Genomic DNA, 26,104 nt, shown 5'->3' on the forward strand with positions numbered 1-26,104 from the left:
AAGCTGCTGAAATTACAGTCAGTGGCTTATAAAGTTATCCAACATCTAGTGAAAATAATCACAACACAGCTAAAAGACATCAAAAGTATTTTGAGGTTTACATTTATATTATGTATTCTATTTTCTTATTCAGTTGATTACAATGACGGCAACAGTAGAGAAAACCTAATTTCCTAAATCACTAATATTACATGAACTCTAAACCTAAAATCAAATCTGTACCTTTAAATAAAGAGACTCTCACTGTGACAACATGACTGACAGCAGAATTAAACTGATGGTACTTTTACAGATTGTAAAGCATCCAGAGTTTCATCACAGTTTAATCATAAACATTAATTTACATTTAACAGTAACTCTGTTTCATTCATTCATAAAGATACAAATGAAATGTAATTATATTTGATAGTACTTCCCTTTAAGATATTGATGGCTGTTGGTGTACACTGCCTAATCATCATCATCATCATCATCATCATCATCATCATCCTCTGGTAAAATCTTAATTGGCGGTTCATCAGCATTACTAATAGATGGAAACAACTTCTCAGTGAAAGTCTCTGTGAAGGTGTGTATGTGTGCTTCAGTATCAAGATCGGAGAATGACAGTTTTCCACCGTCGTAGTCCAGATGAACTCTGATCCTCTGCAGCTTCTTTTCCACTTGGAGAACAACTTCTTCATCTGATCCAGAGAGTGCTTTGTATTCACCATCACAAAAACCAATCATCCCACCTTCAATCTCTTTTTTATTTATCACACCCAGGAGCCAGTCTGTACTGTCTCCAACCTCAACATCCCAGCTGTGAGTCCCTGAGTTAAAGCCCTCAGAGCCCAGGACAATGGGAAAGTCCTTAATCCTCTCTGGATTTTCAGGAAGCTTCTGTGTCTCTCCATGTCTCACACTGGTCAGATCTTCAGACAGGATGAGTTCTGGATGAGCAGTGTTTGGATCCAGAATCACAGGAGTGTAGGAGACCATCTCCCTCATCTTAGTCCAGATGCTGACGGTCAGGTTGCCCAGGTGTTTGGCCACGTCTATCAGAGCTCCTGAGACCAGCTCTGGATCATCCAGCAGGGGGCACTGCTGGACTCTTTCCACTGCAGCCTTGTAGTTCTGCAAGAATGAGACGTCTTCAGCTCTCAGCTCCTCCTCTGTGGTTCTGATTGTGTCTGAAAGAGCTGCTATCTCTCTGCTCAGACTCTCAATCTTCTCCTTCATCATCTGACTCTTCTGCTCCTCTTCCTCCCTCAGAACAGTAATCCTAGCCTCCTCTTCCTCTTGTAGAAATTGATGAAGCTTCTTAAACTGCTCCTTAATCTTCCTCTCTGTGTCTCCTACCTGGACCTCAATGTGTTCTGCTGTTTGATCACAGTTTCCTTTAACTTCTTCAAAAAGCTTCAGTTTCTCCTTTAAGGGCTTCAGGGATTTCTGGAGCTCCTCTTTGTGATCCTGTGCAGCTTCATCGATGGGTCTGAATCTGTGGTTGGTGTGTATTTTTGAATCTTTGCAGACAACACACACTGGCTGCTGATGGTCCAGACAGAAGAGTTTGAGTTTCTCAGAGTGCAGACTGCAGAGAGCCTCAGACCCTGCTGAAGCTCTCTGATCTCTCTCCAGTGAGAAGGTCTCACACAGGTTCTTTAATACCAGGTTACGAGGTGGATCACTCCTTGAAGATCTTCTCTTACAAAGCGGACACTCCTGTGTTTGTTTCTCTCTCCACCAGGTCTTCAGACAGTCTTTACAGAAGCTGTGGCTACATGACAGGACAACAGGATCTTTAAAGATGTCATGGCAGACAGAACAGGAGAGATCCTCCTCCGATCGGGAAGACATTTTCACTCAGAGTAAAGCTGAAAACGCACCAGGCAAAACACTCAAACAAGAACATCCAGTGTGATTTGTTTCCTCTTGTGGAAATGTCTCTTGAAGTTACTTTTACTTTGTTCTGTGTTTTTCCTTAAACTTGCGTCCGATCAGCAGCAGCTGGAAGCATTCGTATTCCAGTATTTCAGTATTCTGTCTTATAGCTGTCCTGTTTTAGTTGTTGTGAGTTCAAGTCATGAGTTTAGTCTGAAAGTGAAACTTATTGTCTGTCTCTCAGGATATTTTTCCTCCCAGTGCCAGAGGAAGTGGGTGGTGCTGTTTTCCTGTTTGTCAAGTGAGAAACAGGCTGACCTCTGTCACGTACTTTCTTGGTAACGCTCAGCTCTTAACTGTGAGAAACTCGATGTAAGTTTCATTTTAACTCTCTGATGCAAAAAAAAAGTGACCCAAGTGTGACCCAAGTGAATTATTTTGTTTAATATCTTTGCATGTTATGCAAGGATATTAAACACAACATGGGTCAAAAATGACCCATATGTATTCTCAATAGGAACCTTTGATTTGTTTACATATTTGTAATTAGGAACATATTTTAGCATGGACTATGCCCCTCAAGGTCACAATATCCCCTCACTATCAGACTGTTTTATCACAACTATGTGACACATGTAAGTTCTACTGTATTTTTGTCAAGTTATTGTAGAGCCAAATAATTATAAGTTTGAACTAATTATTGAAATAGTTTGACCTAATGTGTTATAACTAGCTTGCTGTGACCTGTTGTGTTTTAACTGGTAAAGACAGAGAGTGTGTCTAACACTCTTGGCAGAAAACTGTTGACCTGTTAAAGTACATGTAAGGTAAAAATATGACCAAAATAAAATACAGTTGCTTGAAAACATCACTGGAGGTCCACTTTAAAATACTGTAGCCTATTGTGTTTTGTTCCTTAGTGACAGTGTTTCCCTGTTGAGCTGTGGTGGAAGTATAGTGACATAAAGAGGGACTTTGGCACTAAAAAGACTGTAACATTTAAATATATCTGCTTGATTTGACTAACTTGGACGGCTAAAGCTTCATACTGGCTTCAGATAAAGTTTTAAATACATCTTTACACAGAAGGGGGTCTGTGGATTTTGTCCCCCATCACTTACACTGTAAGTGTATTATGAAGAGATCTTTTAATGGTCAGTATGAACAAGAGGCATGATTACAGCAAGAAAAACCTATTTCAGTGTTCATTTGGGCTCCTGACTGTTGTTTTAATACAGACTTGAAAAACTGTGAACTCAGTGCTCAGTGCTCAGTGCTTTCCAGTTTTGAAGAAGTTTTACAATCCTCTAGACAAATGAGGTTTCCCTTTGTCACACCATTTCTCGTAAACGCTCTACTCTGTACTTTTGATTTAATTTAATAAGCTTCCTGTTTAGGCTTTCTGTTTGTATCCATCAGACAAACACAAGCTTTTTGCTTGTTGTATAGATGCAGGATATTTTACAATTTACAATCAGCCAGTATTAAATTTGATATTTTAATATACAATGATGAAATCCAACATCTGTGTGAATTGTTATTTTTATTGTTATTGTTTTTATAAATAAATCAAACAATAATGGACTGTCACACAAAATGAAAAGCTGAAAAAACTCAGCCATCATGTCGGTCTTAGTGGTCTTGATCTATATTCAGAAAACCTGCACATAAATCTCTCTGCAGCACTTACAGACACAGACACGTACTGCAAAGACTCCACACAGTGCTGGAAATGTCCTTGGTTATAATTTTATGCTGATGTGATGTTCCTGAAATGACAGACAGAACATGTGACTTCCTATTAGAAAATACTAATTTATCAATTAAATTTAAGAACTTTATTTCTTTGAAATGCAGTGTTTTATTGAGATTAGATCACCTTTAAGGAAGAAAATGAGATATGATAGCTTTTGCATTAAACATAACATGTTGTAACAATTTTCATGGCATAAATTGAATGTATGAGTGTGATTATGATATATTTACCTCAAACTAAAGAATCTGAAATAAGATCATCATCCATCCACATCAGTTTTGGATGGAAGAAATAAACATGTGTCCCTTTGTGAAGTATAATATTTTATAAATTTGATCAAAAAGTTTAGACTGATATGTTTGTAAAATTTGATTTCTCTCTTTATCTCAAAGTGAAATTTGACTCAGACATAAAGGCTGCTTTACAATAATGATATGTAATTTCATTTATATAATAAACATTTCATTTAAGTGCTGTAACTCTTATTTTGAAAGGAAAAGTCATGAGAGCCTACACAGTGGTGCAGTCATAGTCTGATGTCCAGCGACACCATCACTTCCCACTTTCTCTATTTCCTGGTTTCAGACAGTTCATTAATGGAGCGATTAGGGTTTTTTTCTGTCTGTATTTGATTTGGATCCTGTTTCCTATTCATACAGTACAGTATATAGTCAATACAGCACATGACAGAGGTCTGACATCAAACCTGATCAATGACAGTTATGTAAAAAACTTCACAGTGAGAGATGCTCCATTAATAATAATAGTAATAATCTTTATTTATAGAGCAGTTTTCAAAGTCCATGTTACAGAGTGCTTCATAAGGTCAGCAAAAATAAAACAGACAATCCATTAAATCATGTATTTTAAAAAACAGATAAAACTACTTCAGTGTATAAAACAAGAGAGAATTTAAAAGTGATGAAAATAGAAATAAAAGACAATTGAAAGAAAAATCAGAAAAGACTCTGATAAATGTGTCAACAAGTTTATCAAATAAATCTTGTACATGTGAGACTAGAGTTTAACCCAGTGTTGTAGTCATTCTGACCTTTGACCCAAACATTAAACACAGTCAGGCAGTTTTTGCACATGCTCAGTAGAATCTCTTAGTCAGCAGATATGAAGGCAAAGCTGCTGAAATTACAGTCAGTGGCTCATAAAGTTATCCAACATCTAGTGAAAATAATCACAACACAGCTAAAATACATCAAAAGTATTTTGAAATTTACATTTAGATTATTTAGTTGATTTTCTTATTCAGAGTTAATTACAATGACAGCAACGCATGGAAACAACTTCCCAGTGAAAGTCTCTGTGAAGGTGTGTATGTGTGCTTCAGTATCAAGATCATAGAATGACAGTTTTCCTCCGTCGTAGTCCAGATGAACTCTGATCCTCTGCAGCTTCTTTTCCACTTGGAGAACAGCTACTTCATCTGGTCCAGAGGTTGCTCTGTATTCACCATCACAACAAGCAATCATCCCACCTTCTTTTTTATTTATCATACCCAGGCCCCAGCCTGTACTGTCTCCAACCTCAACATCCCAGCTGTGAGTCCCTAAGTCAAAGCCCTCAGAGCCCAGGACAATGGGAACGTCCTTAATCCTCTCTGGGTTTTTTGATTGTCGTCATCATCATCATCATCATCATCATCATCATCATCATCATTTTCACCATCATCATCGTCATCATCATCATCATCATCATCATCATCATCATCATCATCATTTTCACCATCATTGTCGTCATCATCATCATCATCATCATCATCATCATCATCATCATCATCATCATCATCATCATTTTCACCATCATTGTTGCAATCATCATCATCATCATCATCATCATCATCATCATCATTTTCACCATCATTGTTGCAATCATCATCATCATCATCATCATCATCATTTTCACCATCATTGTCGTCGTCATCGTCATCATCATCATCATCATTTTCACCATCATTGTCGTCATCATCATCATCATCATCATCATCATCATTTTCACCATCATTGTCATCATCATCATCATCATCATCATTTTCACCATCATTGTCGTCATCATCATCATCATCATTTTCACCATCATTTTCACCATCATTGTCGTCATCATCATCATCATCATCATCATTTTCACCATCATTGTCGTCATCATCATCATCATCATTTTCACCATCATTGTCGTCGTCGTCGTCGTCATCATCATCATCATCATCATTTTCACCATCATTGTTGCAATCATCATCATCATCAACCACCTCTGGTAAAATCTTAATTGGCAGTTCATCTTTATTACCAATGCATGGAAACAACTTCTCAGTGAAAGTCTCTGTGAAGGTGTGTATGTGTGCTTCAGTATCAAGATTAGAGAATGACAGTTTTCCTCCGTCGTAGTCCAGATGAACTCTGATCTTCTGCAGCTTCTTCTTCACTTGGAGAACAGTTACATCATCTGATCCAGAGAGTGCTCCGTATTCACCATCATAGAAAACAGTCACCCAAACTTCGAACTCTGCTGCCACACCCACAACCCAGTCTGTACTGTCTCCAACCTCAACATCCCAGCTGTGAGTCCCTGAGTCAAAGCCCTCAGAGCCCAGGACAATGGGAACGTCCTTAATCCTCTCTGGGTTTTCAGGAAGCTTCTGTCTCTCTCCACGTCTCACACTGGTCAGATCTTCAGACAGGGTGAGTTCTGGATGAGCAGTGTTTGGATCCAGAATCACAGGAGTGTAGGAGACCATCTCCTTCATCTTAGCCCAGATGTTGAAGGTCAGGTTGCCCAGGTGTTTGGCCACGTCTATCAGAGCTCCTGAGACCAGCTCTGGATCATCCAGCAGGGGGTGCTGCTGGACTCTTTTCACTGCAGCCTTGTAGTTCTGCAGGAATGAGACGTCTTCAGCGCTCAGCTCCTCCTCTGTGATTCTGATTGTGTCTGAAAGAGCTGCTATCTCTCTGCTCAGAGTCTCAATCTTCTCCTTTATGACTTTACTTTTCTGCTTTTTCTCCTCCCTCAGAACAGCGATCCTGGCCTCCTCTTCCTCTTGTAGAAACTGGTAAAGCTTCTTAAACTGCTCCTTAATCTGCCTCTCTGTGTCTCTGGCCTGGACCTTAATGTGTTCTGCTGTTTGATCACAGTTTCCTTTAACTTCTTCAAAAAGCTTCAGTTTCTCCTTTAAGGGCTTCAGGGATTTCTGGAGCTCCTCTCTGTGATCCTGTGCAGCTTCATCGATGGGTCTGAATCTGTGGTTGGTGTGTATTTTTGAATCTCTGCAGACAACACACACTGGCTGCTGATGGTCCAGACAGAAGAGTTTGAGTTTCTCAGAGTGCAGACTGCAGAGAGCCTCAGACCCTGCTGAAGCTCTCTGATCTCTCTCCAGTAAGAAGGCCTCACACAGGTTCTTTGATACCAGGTTACGAGGTGGATCGTAGACATTTTCACTCAGAGTAAAGCTGAAAACGCACCAGGCAAAACACGCAAACAAGAACATCCAGTGTGATTTGTTTCCTCTTGTGGAAATGTCTCTTGAAGTTATGTTAACTTTGTTCTGTGTTTTTCCTTAAACTTGCGTCCAATCAGCAGCAGCTGGAAGCATTCGTATTCCGGTATTTCCGTATTCTGTCTTGTAGCTGTCCTGTTTTAGTTGTTGTGAGTTCAAGTCATGAGTTTAGTCTGAAGGTGAAACTTATCGTCTGTCTCTCAGGATATTTCTCCTCCCAGTGTAAGAGGAAGTGGTTAGTGCTGGTTCCAAGTTTGACAAGTCAGAAACAGGCTGACCTCTGTCACGTAGTTTCTTGGTAACGCTCAGCTCTTAACTGTGAGAAACTCGATGTAAGTTTCATTTTAACTCTCTGATGCACAAAAAAAGTGACTCAAGTGTGACCCAAGTGAATTATTTTGTTTAATATCTTTGCATGTTATGCAAGGATATTAAACACAACATGGGTCAAAAATGACCCATTCATTTGTTGTTCATTTGGGCTCCTGACTGTTGTTTTAATACAGACTTGAAAAACTGTGAACTCAGTGCTCAGTGCTTTCCAGTTTTGAAGAAGTTTTACAATCCTCTAGACAAATGAGGTTTCCCTTTGTCACACCATTTCTCGTAAACGCTCTACTCTGTACTTTTGATTTAATTTAATAAGCTTCCTGTTTAGGCTTTCTGTTTGTATCCATCAGACAAACACAAGCTTTTTGTTTGTTGTATAGATGCAGGATATTTTACAATTTACAATCAGCCAGTATTAAATTTGATATTTTAATATACAATGATGAAATCCAACATCTGTGTGAATTGTTATTTTTATTGTTATTGTTTTTATAAATAAATCAAACAATAATGGACTGTCACACAAAATGAAAAGCTGAAAAAACTCAGCCATCATGTCGGTCTTAGTGGTCTTGATCTATATTCAGAAAACCTGCACATAAATCTCTCTGCAGCTCTTACAGACACAGACACGTACTGCAAAGACTCCACACAGCGCTGGAAATGTCCTTGGTTATAATTTTATGCTGATGTGAAGTTCCTGAAATGACAGACAGAACATGTGACTTCCTATTAGAAAATACTAATTTATCAAGTCAATTAAAGAACTTTTTTTCTTTGAAACGCAGTGTTTTATTGAGATTAGATCACCTTTAAGGAAGAAAATGAGATATGATAGATTTTGCGTTAAACATAACATGTTGTAACAATTTTCATGGCATAAATTGAATGTATGAGTGTGATTATGATATATTTACCTCAAACTAAAGAATCTGAAATAAGATTGTCATCCATCCACATCAGTTTTGGATGGAAGAAATAAACATGTGTCCCTTTGGGGAGTATAATATTTTATAAATTTGATCAAAAAGTTTAGACTGATATGTTTGTAAAATTTGATTTCTCTCTTTATCTCAAAGTGAAATTTGACTCAGACATAAAGGCTGCTTTACAATAATGATATGTAATTTAATTTACATAATAAACATTTCATTTAAATGCTGTAACTCTTATGTTGAAAGGAAAAGTCATGAGAGCCTACACAGTGGTGCAGTCATAGTCTGATGTCCAGCAACACCATCACTTCCCACTTTCTCTATTTCCTGGTTTCAGACAGTTCATTAATGGAGTGATTAGGGTTTTTTTCTGTCTGTATTTGATTTGGATCTTGTTTCCTCTACATACAGTACAGTATATAGTCAATACAGCACATGACAGAGGTCTGACATCAAACCTGATCACTGACAGTTATGTAAAAAATTTCAAAATGAGAGATGCTCCATTAATAATAATAGTAATAATCTTTATTTATAGAGCAGTTTTCAAAGTCCATGTTACAGAGTGCTTCATAAGGTCAGCAAAAATAAAACAGACAATCCATAAAATCATACATTTTAAAAAACAGATAAAACTACTTCAGTGTATAAAACAAGAGAGAATTTAAACGAGATGAAAACAGAAATAAAAGACAGTTGAAAGAAAAATCAGAAAAGACTCTGATAAAAGTGTCACGTTATTACAAAGATTACTCTCACTCAATAACAACAAGTTTATCAAATAAACCTTGTACATGTGAGACTAGAGTTTAACCCAGTGTTGTAGTCATTCTGACCTTTGACCCAAACATTAAACACAGTCAGGCAGTTTTTGCACATGCTCAGTAGAATCTCTTAGTCAGCAGATATGAAGGCAAAGCTGCTGAAATTACAGTCAGTGGCTTATAAAGTTATCCAACATCTAGTGAAAATAATCACAACACAGCTAAAATACATCAAAAGTATTTTGAGGTTTACATTTAGATTATTTAGTTAATTTTCTTATTCAAAGTTAATTATAATGACAGCAACAGTAGAGAAACCCTAATTTCCTAAATCACTATTATTACATGAACTCTAAACCCAAAATGAAATCTGTACCTTTAAATAAAGAGACTCTCACTGTGACAACATGACTGACAGCAGAATTAAACTGATGGTACTTTTACAGATTGTAAAGCATCCAGAGTTTCATCACAGTTTACTCATAAACATGTAGATATTCCTGTTATCAGCCTATTTCAGTAATCCTGTTTCATTCATAAAGAGACAAATAAAAATGTGATTACATTTGATGGTACTTCCCTTTAAGAAACTGGTGGCTGTTGATGTACACTGCCTAATCATCATCATCATCACCATCACCGTTGTCATCGTCATCATCCACCTCTGGTAAAATCTTAATTGGCAGTTCATCAGCATTACCAATGTATAGAAACAACTTCTCAGTGAAAGTCTCTGTGAAGGTGTGTATGTGTGCTTCAGTATCAAGATCATAGAAGGACAGTTTTCCTCCCTCGTAGTCCAGATGAACTCTGATCCTCTGCAGCTTCTTTTCCACTTGGAGAACAACGCCTTCATCTGGATCAGAGACTGCTCTGTATTCATTATCACAACAAACGATCATCCCACCTTCAATCTCTTTTTTATTTATCATACCCAGGATCCAGCCTCTACTGTGTCCAACCTCAACATCCCAGCTGTGAATCCCTGAGTTAAAGCCCTCAGAGCCCAGGACAATGGGATAGTAGTCGAACCTCTCTGGGTTTTCAGGAAGCTTCTGTTTCTCTCCACATCTCATACTGGTCAGATCTTCAGACAGGATGAGGTTTATATGAGCAGTGTTTGGATCCAGAATCACAGGAGTGTAGGAGACCATCTCCCTCATCTTGTTCCAGATGTTGAAGGTCAGGTTGCCCAGGTGTTTGGCCACGTCTATCAGAGCTCCTGAGACCAGCTCTGGATCATCCAGCAGGGGGCGCTGCTGGACTCTTTTCACTGCAGCCTTGTAGTTCTGCAGGAATGAGACGTCTTCAGCTCTCAGCTCCTCCTCTGTGGTTCTGATTGTGTCTGAAAGAGCTGCTATCTCTCTGCTCAGAGTCTCAATCTTCTCCTTTATGACTTTACTTTTCTGCTTTTTCTCCTCCCTCAGAACAGCAATCCTGACCTCTTCTTCCTCTTGTAGAAACTGGTGAAGCTTCTTAAACTGCTTCTTAATCTTCCTCTCTGTGTCTCTGGCCTGGACCTTAATGTGTTCTGCTGTTTGATCACACTTTCTTTTAAATTTTTTAAAGAGCTTCAGTTTGTCCTGTAAGGGCTTCAAGGAATTCTGGAGCTCCTCTTTGTGATCCTGTGCAGCTTCATCGATGGGTCTGAATCTCTGGTTCTTGTGTGTTTTCGTATCTCTACAGTGGAGACACACCGGCTGCTGATGGTCCAGACAGAAGAGTTTCAGTTTCTCAAAGTGCAGACTGCAGAGATCCTCAGACCCTGCTGAAGCTCTCTGATCTCTCTCCAGTAAGAAGGCCTCACACAGGTTCTTTAATGCCAAGTTACAACGCAAATCACTCGTTGATGATCTTTTCTTACAAAGTGGACACTCCGGTGTTTGTTTATCCTTCCACCAGGTCTTCAGACAGTCTTTACAGAAGCTGTGGCTACATGACAGGATTACAGGATCTTTAAAGATGTCCTGGCAGACAGAACAGGAGAGATCCTCCAATCGAGCAGACATTTTCACTCGGAGTAAAGCTGAAAACACACCAGGCAAAACACTTAAACAAGAAAATCCTTTGTGATTGGTTTCCTCTTGTAGAAATGTCTCTTGAAGTTACTTTTACTTTGTTCTGTGTTTTTCCTTAAACTTGTGTCCGATCAGCAGCAGCTGGAAGCATTCGTATTCCAGTATTTCCGTATTCTGTCTTGTAGCTGTCCTGTTTTAGTTGTTGTAAGCTCAAGTCATGAGATTAGTCTGAAGGTGAAACTTATCATCTGTCTCTCAGGATATAAGTGGTTAGTGCTAGTTTCCTGTTTGACAAGTCATAAAAGAAGCTGAACTCTGTCACGTAGTTTCTTGGTAACGCTCATCTCTTAACAGTGAGAAACTCGATGTAAGTTTTATTTTAGCCCTCTGATGCACAACATGGATCTAAAGTGACTGAAGTGAATTATTTTGTTTAATATCTTTGCATGTTATGCATTTTATTACTCAATATGTAATGAATTCCTCAACTAAGTTATTTTTTAATATCACAAGTACTTAATTGAATATTACTTTCTATTATTTTTAATTAAAAAAAAAATGTTGTGTCACTGCAGATAAATGCACAACATGGGTCAAAAATGACCCGTATGTATTCTCAATAGGTACCTTTGATTTGTTTACATATTTTTAATAAGGGACATATTTTATTGCGGACCACTCCCCTCAAGGTCACAATTTCACCTCACTATCAGACTGTTTTATCACAACTGTGTGATACATGTAAGTTTTATTGTATTTTTTATAGAATTACTGTAGAATCAAATAGTTATAACTTTGAACTAATTATTTAAATAGTTTGACCTAATGTGTTATAACTAGCTTGCTGTGACCTGTTGTGTTTTAGCTGGTAAAGACAGAGAGTGTGTCTAACACTCTTGGCAGAAAACTGTTGACCTGTTAAAGAAAATGTAAGGTAAAAATATGACCAAAATAAAATACAGTTGTTTGAAAACATCACTGGAGGTCCACTTTAAAATACTGTAGCCTATTGTGTTTTGTTCCTTAGTGACAGTGTTGACATGGCTGGTCACAATCATGCCAGATTTAGTGTTTATAGCATCAAATTCCCTCTTTGTGTTTCCTCGGACAGTGTTTCTCTGTTGAGCTGTGGTGGAAGTATAGTAACAGAAAGAGGGACTCTGGCACTAAAAAGACTGTAACGTTTAAAGACATCTACTTGATTTGACTCATTTGGACAGCTGAAGCTTCATATTAGCTTCAGATAAAGTTTTAAATACATTTTTACACAGAAGGGGGTCTGTGGATTTTGTCCCCCATCACTTACACTGTAAGTGCATTATGAAGAGATCTTTTAATGGTCAGTATGAACAAGAGGCATGATTACAACAAGAAAAACCTATTTCAGTGTTCATTTGGGCTCCTGACTGTTGTTTTAATACAGACTTGAAAAACTGTGAACCCGTCCTTCAAAAAAGCAAGCACATTCTCTCAGTGCTTTCCAGTTGTGAAGAAGTTTTACAATCCTCTAGACAAATGAGGTTTCCCTTTGTCACACCATTTCTCGTAAACGCTCTACTCTGTACTTTTGATTTAATTTAATGAGCTTCCTGTTTAGGCTTTCTGTTTGTATCCATCAGCCAAACACAAGCTTTTTGCTTGTTTTATGCATGCAGGATATTTTACAATTTACAGTCAGCCAGTATTAAATTTGACATTTTAATATACAATGAAGGAATCCAACATCTGTGTAAATTGTTATTAGAGACTGAGCCCAAAAGGCAGAGGACTACTGTAAAACAGTAGTCCTCGCATAAGAGTGAGGACCCTATTGTTTTTTGTGTGTTTGTTTGTTTCTTTATTATTATGCCACTTAAACCCAAATTTGACCCCCTAAACATGCTCAAACACTCATCAAATTTGGCACGCACATCAGGTCTGGTGAAAAATTTGATAAAATGTAAAAATTAACCCCCCAAGTGCCAAAATGTGCTCTCTAGCGCCACCTATGTAGCTAAAATGGCCACCACGGCCCGCAGGAATGTCGAAGAGAGATCAAACCAAAACTCAATTATTCGTCTCATCAAGACCTACAAATCATACACTGACACCCCTGACCTAAATCCAACAGGAAGTCCGCAATTAGCCTTTCAAAATAAGACTTTGCCCCAATTTTGGCCCCTGAACAAACGCTATCCCCTCATTAATGGTATCGGCTTCAAACTTTAAAAGGTGACTTATGACACTATGCTGAAAAAAAGTTGTTAAAAATTTTGTAATAACTCGAACGGTTTGGATTTTATAAGCCCTGAAAGTTGCAGTGCCACATCACACCTTACAATGTAAAACAATGGGGAGGCAATCTATGGGCATGAACTTTGTGTCAAACATAGGCTTCTGACATCTAAACTATAAGTCTGACCACTTTCAAACCTGTATCAATGGATTCACCACGAAATTTCCTACTAAAAAATATGATTTTTAATGTAAGATTTGGCCGAAGTAATGGGATTTATGAGGAGATTTCACAAACGGCGTACTCTAAAATCCTCCTCTCCAACTGCTCCTGGTGATGTCACTCATTACACACATCAATACACACTCATTATAAAATCACAGGAGGAGCGAGAAAAGACTTTAAAACTCAGACTCTAATATCTCAAAAACAGTAAAAGACAGAAAAAACATGTGAATTAAAGATTTGTAGGTCAAAGTCTCGTGACTCATTTAAAGTTCAAATGAAGTCTGTATCTAAAACTATGTGGAAGCAGTAAATATTCAAAAAGGTGTGGGTTCGCTCACACTTTATTACAAAGATTATTCTCACTCTTGTACATGTGAGACTAGAGTTTAACTCAGTGTTGTGGTCATTCTGACCTTTGACCCAAACATTAAACACAGTCAGGCAGTTTTTGCACATGCTCAGTAGAATCTCTTAGTCAGCAGATATGAAGGCAAAGCTGCTGAAATTACAGTCAGTGGCTTATAAAGTTATCCAACATCTAGTGAAAATAATCACAACACAGCTAAAATACATCAAAAGTATTTTGAAGTTTACATTTAGATTATTTAGTTGATTTTCTTATTCATAGTTAATTACAATGACAGCAACAGTAGAGAAAACCTAATTTCCTAAATCACTAATATTACATGAACTCTAAACCTAAAATTAAATCTGTACCTTTAAATAAAGAGACTCGCACTGTGACAACATGACTGACAGCAGAATTAAACTGATGGTACTTTTACAGATTGTAAAGCATCCAGAGTTTCATCACAGATTAATCATAAACATGTAGATATTTCTGTTATCAGACTATTCCAGTAATTCTGTTTCATTCATAAAGAGACAAATAAAAATGTGATTACATTTGATGGTACTTCCCTTTAAGATATTGATGGCTGTTGGTATACACTGCCTAATCATCATCATCATCCTCATCCACCTCTGGTAAAATCTTAATTGACAGTTCAGCAGTATTAATAATGCATGGAAACAACTTCCCAGTGAAAGTCTCTGTGAAGGTGTGTATGTGTGCTTCAGTATCAGGATCAGAGAGTGACAGTTCTCCTCCCTCGTAGTCCAGATGAACTCTGATCCTCTGCAGGTTCTTCTCCACTTGGAGAACAGCTACTTCATCTGATCCAGAGAGTACTTTGTATTCACCATCACAACAAGCAATCATCCAATATGCATACCCTATCTCTTGCACATCTGTCGCACCCAGGACCCAGCCTGTACTGTCTCCAACCTCAACATCCCAGCTGTGAGTCCCTGAGTCAAAGCCCTCACAGCCAACAGCAATGGGAAAGGCCTGAAACCTCTCTGGATTTTCAGGAAGCTTCTGTCTCTCTCCACATCTCACACTAGTCAGATCTTCAGACAGGATAAGGTTTGGATGAGCAGTGTTTGGATCCAGAATCACTGGAGTGTAGGAGACCATCTCCTTCATCTTAGTCCAGATGTTGAAGGTCAGGTTGCCCAGGTGTTTGGCCACATCTATCAGAGCTCCTGAGACCAGCTCTGGATCATCCAGCAGGGGGCGCTGCTGGACTCTTTCCACTGCAGCCTTGTAGTTCTGCAGGAATGAGACGTCTTCAGCTCTCAGCTCCTCCTCTGTGGCTCTGATTGTGTCTGAAAGAGCTGCTATCTCTCTGCTCAGAGTCTCAATCTTCTCCTTCATCACCTGACTCTTCTGCTCCTCTTCCTCCATCAGAGCAGCGATCCTGGCCTCCTCCTCGTCCTGTAGAAACTGGTGAAGCTTCTCAAATTGCTCCTTAATCTGCCTCTCTGTGTTTTTGGCCTGGACCTTAATGTGTTCTGCTGTTTGATCAAAGTTTCCTTTAACTTCTTCAAAAAGCTTCAGTTTCTCCTTTAAGGGCTCCAGGGATTTCTGGAGCTCCTCTTTGTGATCCTGTGCAGCTTCATCGATGGGTCTGAATCTCTGGTCGTGGTGTGTTTTTGAATCTCTGCAGACAACACACACTGGCTGCTGATGGTCCAGACAGAGGAGTTTGAATCTCTCAGAGTGCAGACTGCAGAGATCCTCAGACCCTGCTGAAGCTCTCTGATCTCTCTTCAGTGAGAGGGTCTCACACAGGTTCTTTAAAGACAAGTTACAAGGTGGATCACTCCTTGATGATTTTCTCTTACACAGTGGACACTCCTGTGTTTGTTTACCCCTCCACCAGGTCTTCAGACAGTCTTTACAGAAGACGTGCCTACATGACAGGACCACAGGATCTTTAAAGATGTTATGGCAGACAGAACAGGAGAGATCCTCCTCCGACTGGGAAGACATTTTCACTCAGAGTAAAGCTGAAAACACACCAGGCAAAACACTTAAACAAGAAAATCCTTTGTGATTGGTTTCCTCTTGTGGAAATGTCTCTTGAAGTTACTTTTACTTTGTTCTGTGTTTTTCCTTAAATTTGTGTCCGATCAGCAGCAGCTGGAAGCATTCGTATTCCAGTATTTCTGTATTCTGTCTTGTAGCTGTCCTGTTTTAGTTGTTGTGAGTTCAAGTCATGAGTTTAGTCTGAAAGTGAAATTTATCATCTGTCTCTCAGGATATTTCTCCTCCCAGTGTCAGAGGAAGTGAATGTGACGAGTTAGAAATAGGCTGACCTCTGTCACGTAGTTTCTTGGTAACACTCAGCTATTAACTGTGAGAAACTTGATGTAAGTTTCATTTTAGCTCTCTGATGCACAACATGGATCTAAAGTGACCTGAGCAAATGATTTTGTTTTATATCTTTGCATGTTATGCATTTTATTACTCAATATGTAATGAATTCCTCAACTAAGTTGTTTTTTTAATATTATATATATATTATATATATATTTTTGTATCACTACCCTATAAATGCACAACATGGGTCAAAAATGACCCGTGTATACTCTCAATAGGAATGTTAAATTTCAATTTTCATTTGGGCTCCTGACTGTTGTTATAGGACAGACTTGAAAAACTGTGAACCTGTCCTTTAAAAAAGCTACATTAGATGACTATGCAGTCTTGACAGAGGTACACTTTCTCTCAGTGGTTTCCACCTTTGAAAAAGCTTCAGAATCGTCTAGACGACTGAGGTTTCCCTCTGTCACACTGTTTCTTGTAAATGCTTGACTCTGTACTTTGCTTTCATTTAATGTGCTTCCTGTTGAGGTTTTCTGTTCATATCCATCAGCACAAGACAAGACACAACACAAGCTCTTTGCTTGTTTTATAGATGCGGGATATTTGACATTTGAATATACAATGAGTAAATCCAACATCTGTGTAAATTATTATTATTATTATTATTATTATTGTTATTATTATTATTGTTGTTGTTGTTGTTGTTGTTGTTGTTGTTGTTGTTGTTGTTATACATAAATCAAACAATAATGGACTGCCACACATAATGAGAAGCTGAAAAAACTCAGCCATCATGTCGGTCTTAGTGGTTTTGATCTATATTCAGAAAACTTGCATATAAATCTCTCTGCAGCTCTTACAGACACAGACACGTACTGCAAAGACTCCACACAGTGCTGGAAATGTCCTTGGTTATAATTTTATGCTGATGTGATGTTCCTGAAATGACAGACAGAACATGTGACTTCCTATTAGAAAATACTAATTCATCAAGTCAATTAAAGAAATGTATTTCTTTGAAATGCAGTGTTTTATTGAGATTAGATCACCTTTAAGGGGGGAAATGAGATATGATAGATTTTGCATTAAACATAACAGACGCCCTATTAATAATAATAGTAATAATCTTTATTTATAGAGTAGTTTTCAAAATCAAAGTTACAAAGTGCTTCACGAAAGCAGTAAAAATAAAACAGACAATTCATAAAATCATATATTTTAAAAAAAAAAGATAAAACTACTTCAGTGTATAAAACAAGAGAGAATTTAAACGAGATGAAAACAGAAATAAAAGATGATTGAAAGAAAATACAAACAGCTAAAATCAGGAAAGACTTTCTGATAAAAGTGTCACGTTATTACAAAGATTACTCTCACTCAATAACAACAAGTTTATCAAATAAATCTTGTACATGTGAGACTAGAGTTTAACCCAGTGTTGTAGTCCTTCTGACCTTTGACTCAAACATTAAACACAGTTTCTGCACATGCTCAGTAGTATCTCTTAGTCAGCAGATATGAAGGCAAAGCTGCTGAAATTACAGTCAGTGGCTTATAAAGTTATCCAACATCTAGTGAAAATAATCACAACACAGCTAAAATACATCAAAAGTATTTTAAGGTTTATATTTATATTATTTAGTTGATTTTCTTATTTAGAGTTAATTACAATGACAGCAACAGTAGAGAAAACCTAATTTCCTAAATCACTAATATTACATAAACTCTAAACCCAAAATGAAATCTGTACCTCTTATGGAGATCTGCTGATCAATGGTCAACTCATCAGTGAAAAAAGTGTCCAGGAGCCTTTAATGTCTTATACCAACAATATTTATTGAAGCTTGGCCAAGGAGAACGGAGGAGTTATCAATACAGCAGTCTGTGCATGATGCTGTCTCAATTCTGAGGATTCGGTCCCCTGTGTTCAGTTTTTAAACCCCTACAGATCATGCAACAAATTATGTACACCCAGAAATAGTCAAACTCAAAGTATCTACAGTATGCATAGTTTGTCTATTGGCTCGTTAGTTTCCAAACAGGAAAGTGTTTTTACTGTGTTAGTTCAGGTCACGTTGCGTGGAGCTTCAGGTCAACGTCGGCGGATTCTGGTCTGGAGCTGCTGTTGTCTGATTATGCAAATAGAATCTGCGCAGACTACATATCTGTGGTGTCGAGGAAGCTACGCAGCCATCTCCTCTGACCTTGGTAACCGCAGCAACGCCGATTCACTCTTTATCAGAATGGCTCCTGCTTTCTCCAAACACCACAGACAGCTACTCTGCGTCTCAAGGAGAGGAGACAGTTGTCTGTTCTTTCTGCTGAGATTTACTGCTGCCTTCAATGCCCATTCTTGACCCAGTGTAACCCAATTTGTAGCCACTAAAGATAGAAAATTCTATAGCAGTACCTTTAAATAAAGAGACCCCCACTGTGACAACATGACTGACGGAGCAAAATTAAACTGATGGTACTTTTACAGATTGTAAAGCATCCAGAGTTTCATCACAGTTTGATCATAAACATGTAGATATTTCTGTTATCAGCCTATTTCAGTAATTCTGTTTCATTCATTCATAAAGAGATGTAATTATATTTGATGGCACTTCCCTGTAAGAAACTGATTAGTGTACAGTGCCTAATCATCATCATTGTCGTGATCATCATTGTCCTAATCATCTGCATCATCACCATCATCATCCTCACCATTGCTGTTGTTGTCATCAACATCATCATCATCCACCTCTGGTAAAATCTTAATTGGTAGTTCATCCTCATTACTAATGCATGGAAACAACTTCCCAGTGAAAGTCTCTGTGAAGGTGTGTATGTGTGCTTCAGTATCAAGATCAGAGAACGACAGTTTTCCTCTGTTGTAGTCCAGATGAACTCTGATCTTCTGCAGCTTCTTCTCCACTTGGAGAACAGTTACCTCATCCGATCCAGACAGTGCTTTGAATTCACCATCATAGAAAACAGTCACCCAAACCCCGAACTCAGTTTCCACACCCACAACCCAGCCGGCACTGTCTCCAACCTCAACATCCCAGCTGTGAGTCCCGGAGTTAAAGCCCTCAGAGCCCAGAACAATGGGAAAGTTCTTAATCCTCTCTGGATTTTCAGGAAGCTTCTGTCTCTTTCCACGTCTCACACTGGTCAGATCTTCAGACAGGATGAGTTCTGGATGAGCAGTGTTTGGATCCAGAATCACAGGAGTGTAGGAGACCACCTCCTCCATCTTGTCCCAAATTTCATAGGTCAGGTTGCCCAGGTATTTGGCCACATCTATCAGAGCTCCTGAGACCAGCTCTGGATCATCCAGCAGGGGGCGCTGCTGGACTCTTTCCACTGCAGCCTTGTAGTTCTGCAGGAATGAGACGTCTTCAGCTCTCAGCTCCTCCTCTGTGGCTCTGATTGTGTCTGACAGAGCTGCTATCTCTCTGCTCAGAGTCTCAATCTTCTCCTTCATCACCTGACTCTTCTGCTCCTCTTCCTCCTTCAGAACAGCGATCCTGGCCTCCTCTTCCTCTTGTAGAAACTGGTGAAGCTTCTTAAACTGCTCCTTAATCTGCCTCTCTGTGTTTTTGGCCTGGACCTTAATGTGTTCTGCTGTTTGATCACAGTTTCCTTTAACTTCTTCAAAAAGCTTCAGTTTGTCCTTTAAGGGCTTCAGGGATTTCTGGAGCTCCTCTTTGTGATCCTGTGCAGCTTCATCGATGGGTCTGAATCTGTGGTTGTTGTGTGTTTTTGAATCTCTGCAGACAACACACACTGGCTGCTGATGGTCCAGACAGAAGAGTTTGAGTTTCTCAGAGTGCAGACTGCAGAGAGCCTCAGATCCTGCTGAAGCTCTCTGATCTCTCTCCAGTAAAAAGGCCTCACACAGGTTCTTTAAAGCCAAGTTATGAGGCAGATCACTCCTTGATGATCTTCTCTTACAAAGTGGACATTCCTGTGTTTGTTTCTCTCTCCACCAGGCCTTCAGACAGTCCTTACAGAAGACGTGCCTACATGTCAAGACAACAGGATCTTTAAAGATGTCATGGCAGACAGAACAGGAGAGATCCTCCTCCGATCGGGAAGACATTTTCACTCAGAGTAAAGCTGAAAACACAGCAGGCAAAACACTCAAACAAGACCATCCGCTGTGATTGCTTTTGTCTTGTGGAAATGTCTCGTGAAGTTACTTTTACTTTGATCTGTGTTTTTCCTGAAATTTGCATTCGATCAGCAGCTGGAAGCATTTGTATTCCAGTATATGAGTATTCTGTCTTGTAGCTGTCCTGTTGAAGTTGTTGTGAGTTCAAGTCATGAGTTTAGTCTGAAGGTGAATCTTATCATCTGTCTGTCAAGATATTTCTCCTCTCAGTGTCAAAGGAAGTGGTCGGTGCAGGTTTGCAGTTTGACATTTGTGTTAAGTACAAGAAACTACGTGACATCTGTCATGTAGTTTCTTGTACTTAACCGTAAGAAACCAATGCAACTTTCACTTTAGGGTGGCTGTGGCTCAGAGGTACAGCACGTTATCTACTAATCAAAAGATCAGCGGTTTGATCCTCGGCTCCTCCAGTCCACATGTTGAAGTGTCCTCAGGAAAGATACTGAACCCCAAAATGCTCCCAATGGCCGTGCCGTTGGTATGTGAGTTTATGTGATTGCATTAGATTCTCCTTGTGATGAGTGTGTTGGCACCTTGCATGGCAGCCACTACCATCAGAACATGACTGTGAGTGAATGGGTGAATGTTGGCATGTAGTGTAAAGCGCTTTGAGTGGTTGGAAGACTAGAACAGTGTTATATAAGTGTTGTCCATTTACCATTTTAACCCTGTGATGCACAACATGGAGGAACATGGAGTGAATTATTTTGTTTAATATCTTTGCATGTTGTTTATTTTCTGTTGTTGAATTATTGTACAATAGAATAGTTATAAGTTTGAAATCATTACTGAGATAGTTAGACCTGTTGTGTTTTAGTTGGTAAAGATAGAGAGTGTGTCTAACACTCTTAGCAGAAAACTGTTGACCTGTTAAAGTAAATGTAAGGTAAAAATATTACCAAAATAAAATACAGTGGAACATCACTGGAGGTCCACTTTAAAATACTGTAGCCTATTTTGTTCCCCATTGACAGTGTTGACATGGCTGGTTGCAATCATGCCAGATTTAGTGTTTATAGCATCAAATTCCCTCTTTGTGTTTCCTCGGACAGTGTTGTGGAGCTGCGGTGGAAGTATAGTAACAAAAAGAGGAACTTAAGTACTAAAAAGACTGTAACGTTGAAAGATATCTACTTGATTTGGCTCATTCGACAGCTGAAGCTTCATATTAGCTTCAGATAAACTTTTAAACACATGTTTGCACAGAGGGTAGACTGTGGATTTTGTCCCCCATCACTTACACTGTTAGTGCATTATGAAGGGATCTTCAGTATGAACAGGAGGAATGATTACAACAAGACTGCTCCTGACTGTTGTTGCAAGACATATGTGGAAAACTGTGATCTTGTCCTTTAAAAGAGCTACATTAGCGAACTGTGCAGTCTTGATGAAGGTAGACGCTCTCTCAGTGGTTTCCAGTTCTGAAGAAGTTTCACAATCCCCTAGAATAAAGTTGACCTTTGTCACACCATTTCTCATAAATTCTCTACTCTGTACTGGAGTAAACCTGATGTTGGTTTCATTTAATGAACTTCCTGTTTAGGTTTTCTGTTCATATCCATCAGCCAAACACAATCTTTTTGTGGCTTATAAAGTTATTCAGCAGTTGATGAAAATAATCACAACACAGCGAAAATACATCAAAAGTATTTTGAGGTTTACATTCCGATTATTTGGTTTATTTTCTTATTCAGAGTTAATTATAGTGACAGTGACAATAGAGTACTTTACGGAGACTGAAAACATGATCGCTCATATTAGTTTTTGGTGACATTTTTAAACAAACTAACGTGACCGATCTCTTACATACATATACACACAATACAATGGGTCAATTTATTGTCGGTTTGGCTCTGCATGTGAGATTTATAATAATAAAAATATGGAAAATCATCAGCCATGTCCTTTAAGGGGTTAAGTGCAATAAAAAGAAGTTGTTGTAAGTTTTGAGGCAGAGGGTTGGATTTTAGCGAGATTTGCTGAAATGCTTACAGTACAAAAGAGGAAGTAGGTGCTCTTCTCAATATGGATATATTATGTAATATATTGACCTCGATTTAGGTCATATATATTAGGGCTGCAATTAACTATTTTCTTTCTCTCTTTATCCATTAATCACTTTCTCAGTTGATCTATTAATGTTTTGGTGTAAATAGAGAAAAATACCCATCAGAAGTCAAATCCAAGTAGACACCTTCATATTGTCTGTTTTATCCAACCAAAAGTCCAAAACTCGAAGACATTAAATTAACTATCATAGAAAATGTAAAATTACATTAATTAATCAATCATGATCGCTTCAGCTCCTATACATATGATTGGTACTAGCGCTGGTACTAATGATTGTTTTAATTATCGATTGATCTGCTGATTATTTTCTTGATTAATCATTTTGTCTATAAAATGTCAGAAAATAGAGAAAAATGCATGTTTTAATTTCTTTAAGCTCAAGATAACGTCCTCAAATGTCATGTGTTGTGATATCAACAGTCAAACATCTAAAGATATTCAGTTTACTATCATGTATGACACAGAAAAACTTGCAGCACTACTTGACACAATAAAGTTGTGCAGGTTATCAGTCTGAGTCCTGATGTGTTCGTCATGTTGACCTAAAAAGGAAATAAAGTGGCATCAAGCCACTTGTGGTTCCAAACCAGCGTTTTGGAAACTTCTGTAACTGATGTAGAGCAAAGTTCAAATCATAGTCCTTCTGTCTGTGGTTTCACCCACACACACACACACACACACACACACACACACACACACACACTCACACACACACACAGAGTCAGCTGTTAAAAGGCAAAATGCTGACAAATGGTTTGATCAAGAATGTAAGACCATCAGAAAATACCTGAGAAAGATATCAATGAAATTTTTCAGCAAATATAAACATACAATTGGGAACAAAAACTAAATTAAACCCACATGAAACTTGAAGATATTAAGAACACCATTAATCAAAATCATTTCTCAGATATGTAGAACGACTTCAACACAAATGAACCACAAGCATTACCATCCAAACTGGTGACATCTGGAGAGCACATTCAGATCAATGTATTATAAAAGAAAAACTCCAAACATTATAAGAAACAATTAAATACAACCAAAGCCCCCCCTGATTTCCCAATTACTTTGGAAGAATTGACCACACAGACATATACATATACATACTGGCTTCTCCATCTCTAATGTAATCATGTTTATCTTTCCTTAATTTTTTAGATCAGATCTTTTATGCACTTGAGACTTGTTCCATCCATCAATCATCACCCTGGTTGAATGACAATATTCGTTGTGTCTGGCGTAAATGTCGGAGGGTAGAGCAACTGTGGAAATCCACCAAGTACCATGTGGACCATCTCCATTACAAAGACCTTTCAACTGAATTTAACAACCTGGTTAAAGATGCGAGGGCTTCCTACTTTGCCACCCTAATTTCCTCTTGTAAACGCAACCCTAAAGTCCTGTTTGATACCATCAACAGCACTGTCACTCCTGCACCTCCTGATGTGCCTGTTTTTTCAAATAAGGATCGTTGTAACTTCCTTTCTTTCTTTGTGGATACTCCTCTACCCCATTTTCTGCTTATCCAACTTGGCCATCAATTTCGGACTGTTCCTCTCCTATTTCCTTGCAAGACCTCACTGATCTGGTGAGCAGTATGAAACCTTCCTCCAGCCCTTTAGATATTTTACCAACATCCATGCTTAATGGATGTACTTGGGTCTATTGGTCCATGACTGGTCTCCTTTATAAATAGCTCCCTGCAATCTGATTGTGTTCCAGTTTATTTTAAACATGCAGTTGTTCAGCCTCTTCTGAAAAAAACTAACCTTGACCCATCCCTTCCCAATAACTACAGGCCTACATCCAAGCTGCCTTTTATTTCAAATGTCCTAGAGAGAGTTGCTGCCTCGGCTCACTGCTGTCTTGAATTTACGTTTCAGATAAATTCCAGTCTGGTTTCCGTCAGAAACATTCCCCTGAAACAGCTCCTCTCACAGTCTCCAATGACTTAATGATGTCTTCTGATGTGGGTGAATTCTGTGTTTTGGTGCTGCTGGATCTTAGTGCAGCTTTTGATACTGTAGATCAAAGCGTCCTGATTGAAAGGGCCGGGCAGTGGGTGGGTGTCTATGGGAGCGTCCTGGACTGGTTCTCCTCTTATCTCTCAGATAAGAGTTTTTCTGTGTCGCTTGGTCCCTACATGTCTGAAACTGCTGCTCATTTCTTGTGGTGTGCCTCAGGGATCTGTCTTGGATCCTTTACTATTTGCTCTGCATATGCTTCCCTTAGGTCATATTATTAGCAAATTCAAAGTATCACTGTTACGCTGATGACATTCAGCTGTATGTTTCTTTAAACCTGATGAGACCTGACGTTTTTACAACTTAATGCAGATAGGACTGAGGTCTTTATTATTTCCTCAGATAGCAAAGCTTCCAAGGTTGCTCAGTGTATTTGGACCCTTTCTTCAGCTGTACAGTCTGTACTTTGATCACCATGTCAAATCGTTAACCCATTCATCTTTCTTTCATTTAAGAAACATTGCCAAACTCAGAATTGTTGTATCACAACCTGAGCTAGAGATGATTATTCACGCTTTCATATCATCCCGGCTGGACTATTGTAATTCCCTTTTCACCTGCCTCAGCAAGTCGTCCTGCTGGACCATTTGTAGATGGTCCAGCAGGACGACTCACATCACACCCATCGTATCATCTTTAAATCAAGTTTAGGATTCATTTTAAGGTTCTTATTTTCACACATAGAGATCTGGTTATTAGGCACCTGTGTACATCTGTGACCTGTTCCATCTTTATATCACCAGTAGGTCACTCAGGTCTTCTGAACAGGGCTGACTGGTTGTCGTGGCCTTGAAGTTGTGGCTCTAATACTGGAACACTTTTACTATAAACATATGATCTTCAGTCTCTGTTGACGCCTCTAAAGCTTTTGTATTTTGTGTGTTTTTAAGGTATGTTGTTGCTTATGTTTTATTGTTTGTTTCTTTTATTATATCTGATATTATACTATATTTATGGTCTTATTTCTTTAACAGTTTTACTCTTGTGAAGCACTGTGACCTGCTCTGTGAAAGGTGCTGTGTTAAATAAACTTTAGTTACTTACTTTCAATCATCTGTTGACATCCTACCTCTCTTGCAATCTTTTGTTTACTTTAAATTCATGTATATGTGAGTATACACAGGTGTCTATATATGTATATTTATGTATATGAATGTCTTTGTGTACATATCATATATTTCATATATAACGGTTGTATTTAAACCAGGTAGAAAATTTGCTTTGGCCCAGATCTGGCCCACATACTGCGTGGAACGATGGCACTTGAGTGGTCTGCTCCTGTTTCCCAAATCTGGGCCACAAGCAAGCCGTATGTCAACCAAGAACAAACCAGATAAACCAGAACTGGCCCACATCCAGAATACACATACCTGAGAGCACAGCATCTTTACCAAAAAAGGCCCACATTTGATTTGGGATATTTGGGCCACATTTACTATTTTACATGTGGACCATTTCAGGCTCACATCTATTGTGTCTGGGGTCAGAAGAAGTCCAGCAGTACTGCATCATTGCCTGGAGTAGCCCACTTCCATATGCTATCTGGGTAATGTGCAAAAA

General features: G+C 38.6%; 4 protein-coding genes across 4 annotated transcripts; all 4 read right to left on the reverse strand.

The window, feature by feature from the left end:
- Positions 1-354: 354 nt before the first annotated feature.
- On the reverse strand, positions 355-2,057 carry LOC122981236 (nuclear factor 7, ovary-like). The gene has a single exon (XM_044349880.1). The coding sequence runs from the start codon at positions 1,837-1,839 to the stop codon at positions 451-453; it is 1,389 nt and encodes a 462-aa protein (XP_044205815.1). The 5' UTR covers positions 1,840-2,057; the 3' UTR covers positions 355-450.
- A 2,727-nt stretch (positions 2,058-4,784) lies between these two features.
- On the reverse strand, positions 4,785-7,220 carry LOC122980513 (nuclear factor 7, ovary-like). Its single transcript, XM_044348585.1, has 4 exons — positions 7,195-7,220; positions 6,976-7,077; positions 5,846-6,891; positions 4,785-4,795 (listed from the first exon to the last, which is right to left on the reverse strand). The coding sequence occupies exons 1-4, from the start codon at positions 7,218-7,220 to the stop codon at positions 4,785-4,787; spliced, it is 1,185 nt and encodes a 394-aa protein (XP_044204520.1).
- Positions 7,221-9,767: 2,547 nt separating this feature from the next.
- Positions 9,768-11,162, reverse strand: LOC122980514 (E3 ubiquitin-protein ligase TRIM39-like). The gene is made up of 2 exons (XM_044348586.1): positions 10,428-11,162; positions 9,768-10,316 (listed from the first exon to the last, which is right to left on the reverse strand). Exons 1-2 carry the CDS (start codon positions 11,160-11,162, stop codon positions 9,768-9,770), a joined length of 1,284 nt encoding a protein of 427 aa, XP_044204521.1.
- A 3,407-nt stretch (positions 11,163-14,569) lies between these two features.
- Positions 14,570-20,375, reverse strand: LOC122980515 (E3 ubiquitin-protein ligase TRIM39-like). Its single transcript, XM_044348588.1, has 3 exons — positions 19,017-20,375; positions 15,206-15,940; positions 14,570-15,103 (listed from the first exon to the last, which is right to left on the reverse strand). The coding sequence occupies exons 1-3, from the start codon at positions 20,373-20,375 to the stop codon at positions 14,570-14,572; spliced, it is 2,628 nt and encodes an 875-aa protein (XP_044204523.1).
- Positions 20,376-26,104: the final 5,729 nt, after the last annotated feature.

The sequence above is a fragment of the Thunnus albacares genome, chromosome 4 (assembly GCF_914725855.1).
Source record: "Thunnus albacares chromosome 4, fThuAlb1.1, whole genome shotgun sequence".
NCBI lineage: Eukaryota > Metazoa > Chordata > Actinopteri > Scombriformes > Scombridae > Thunnus > Thunnus albacares.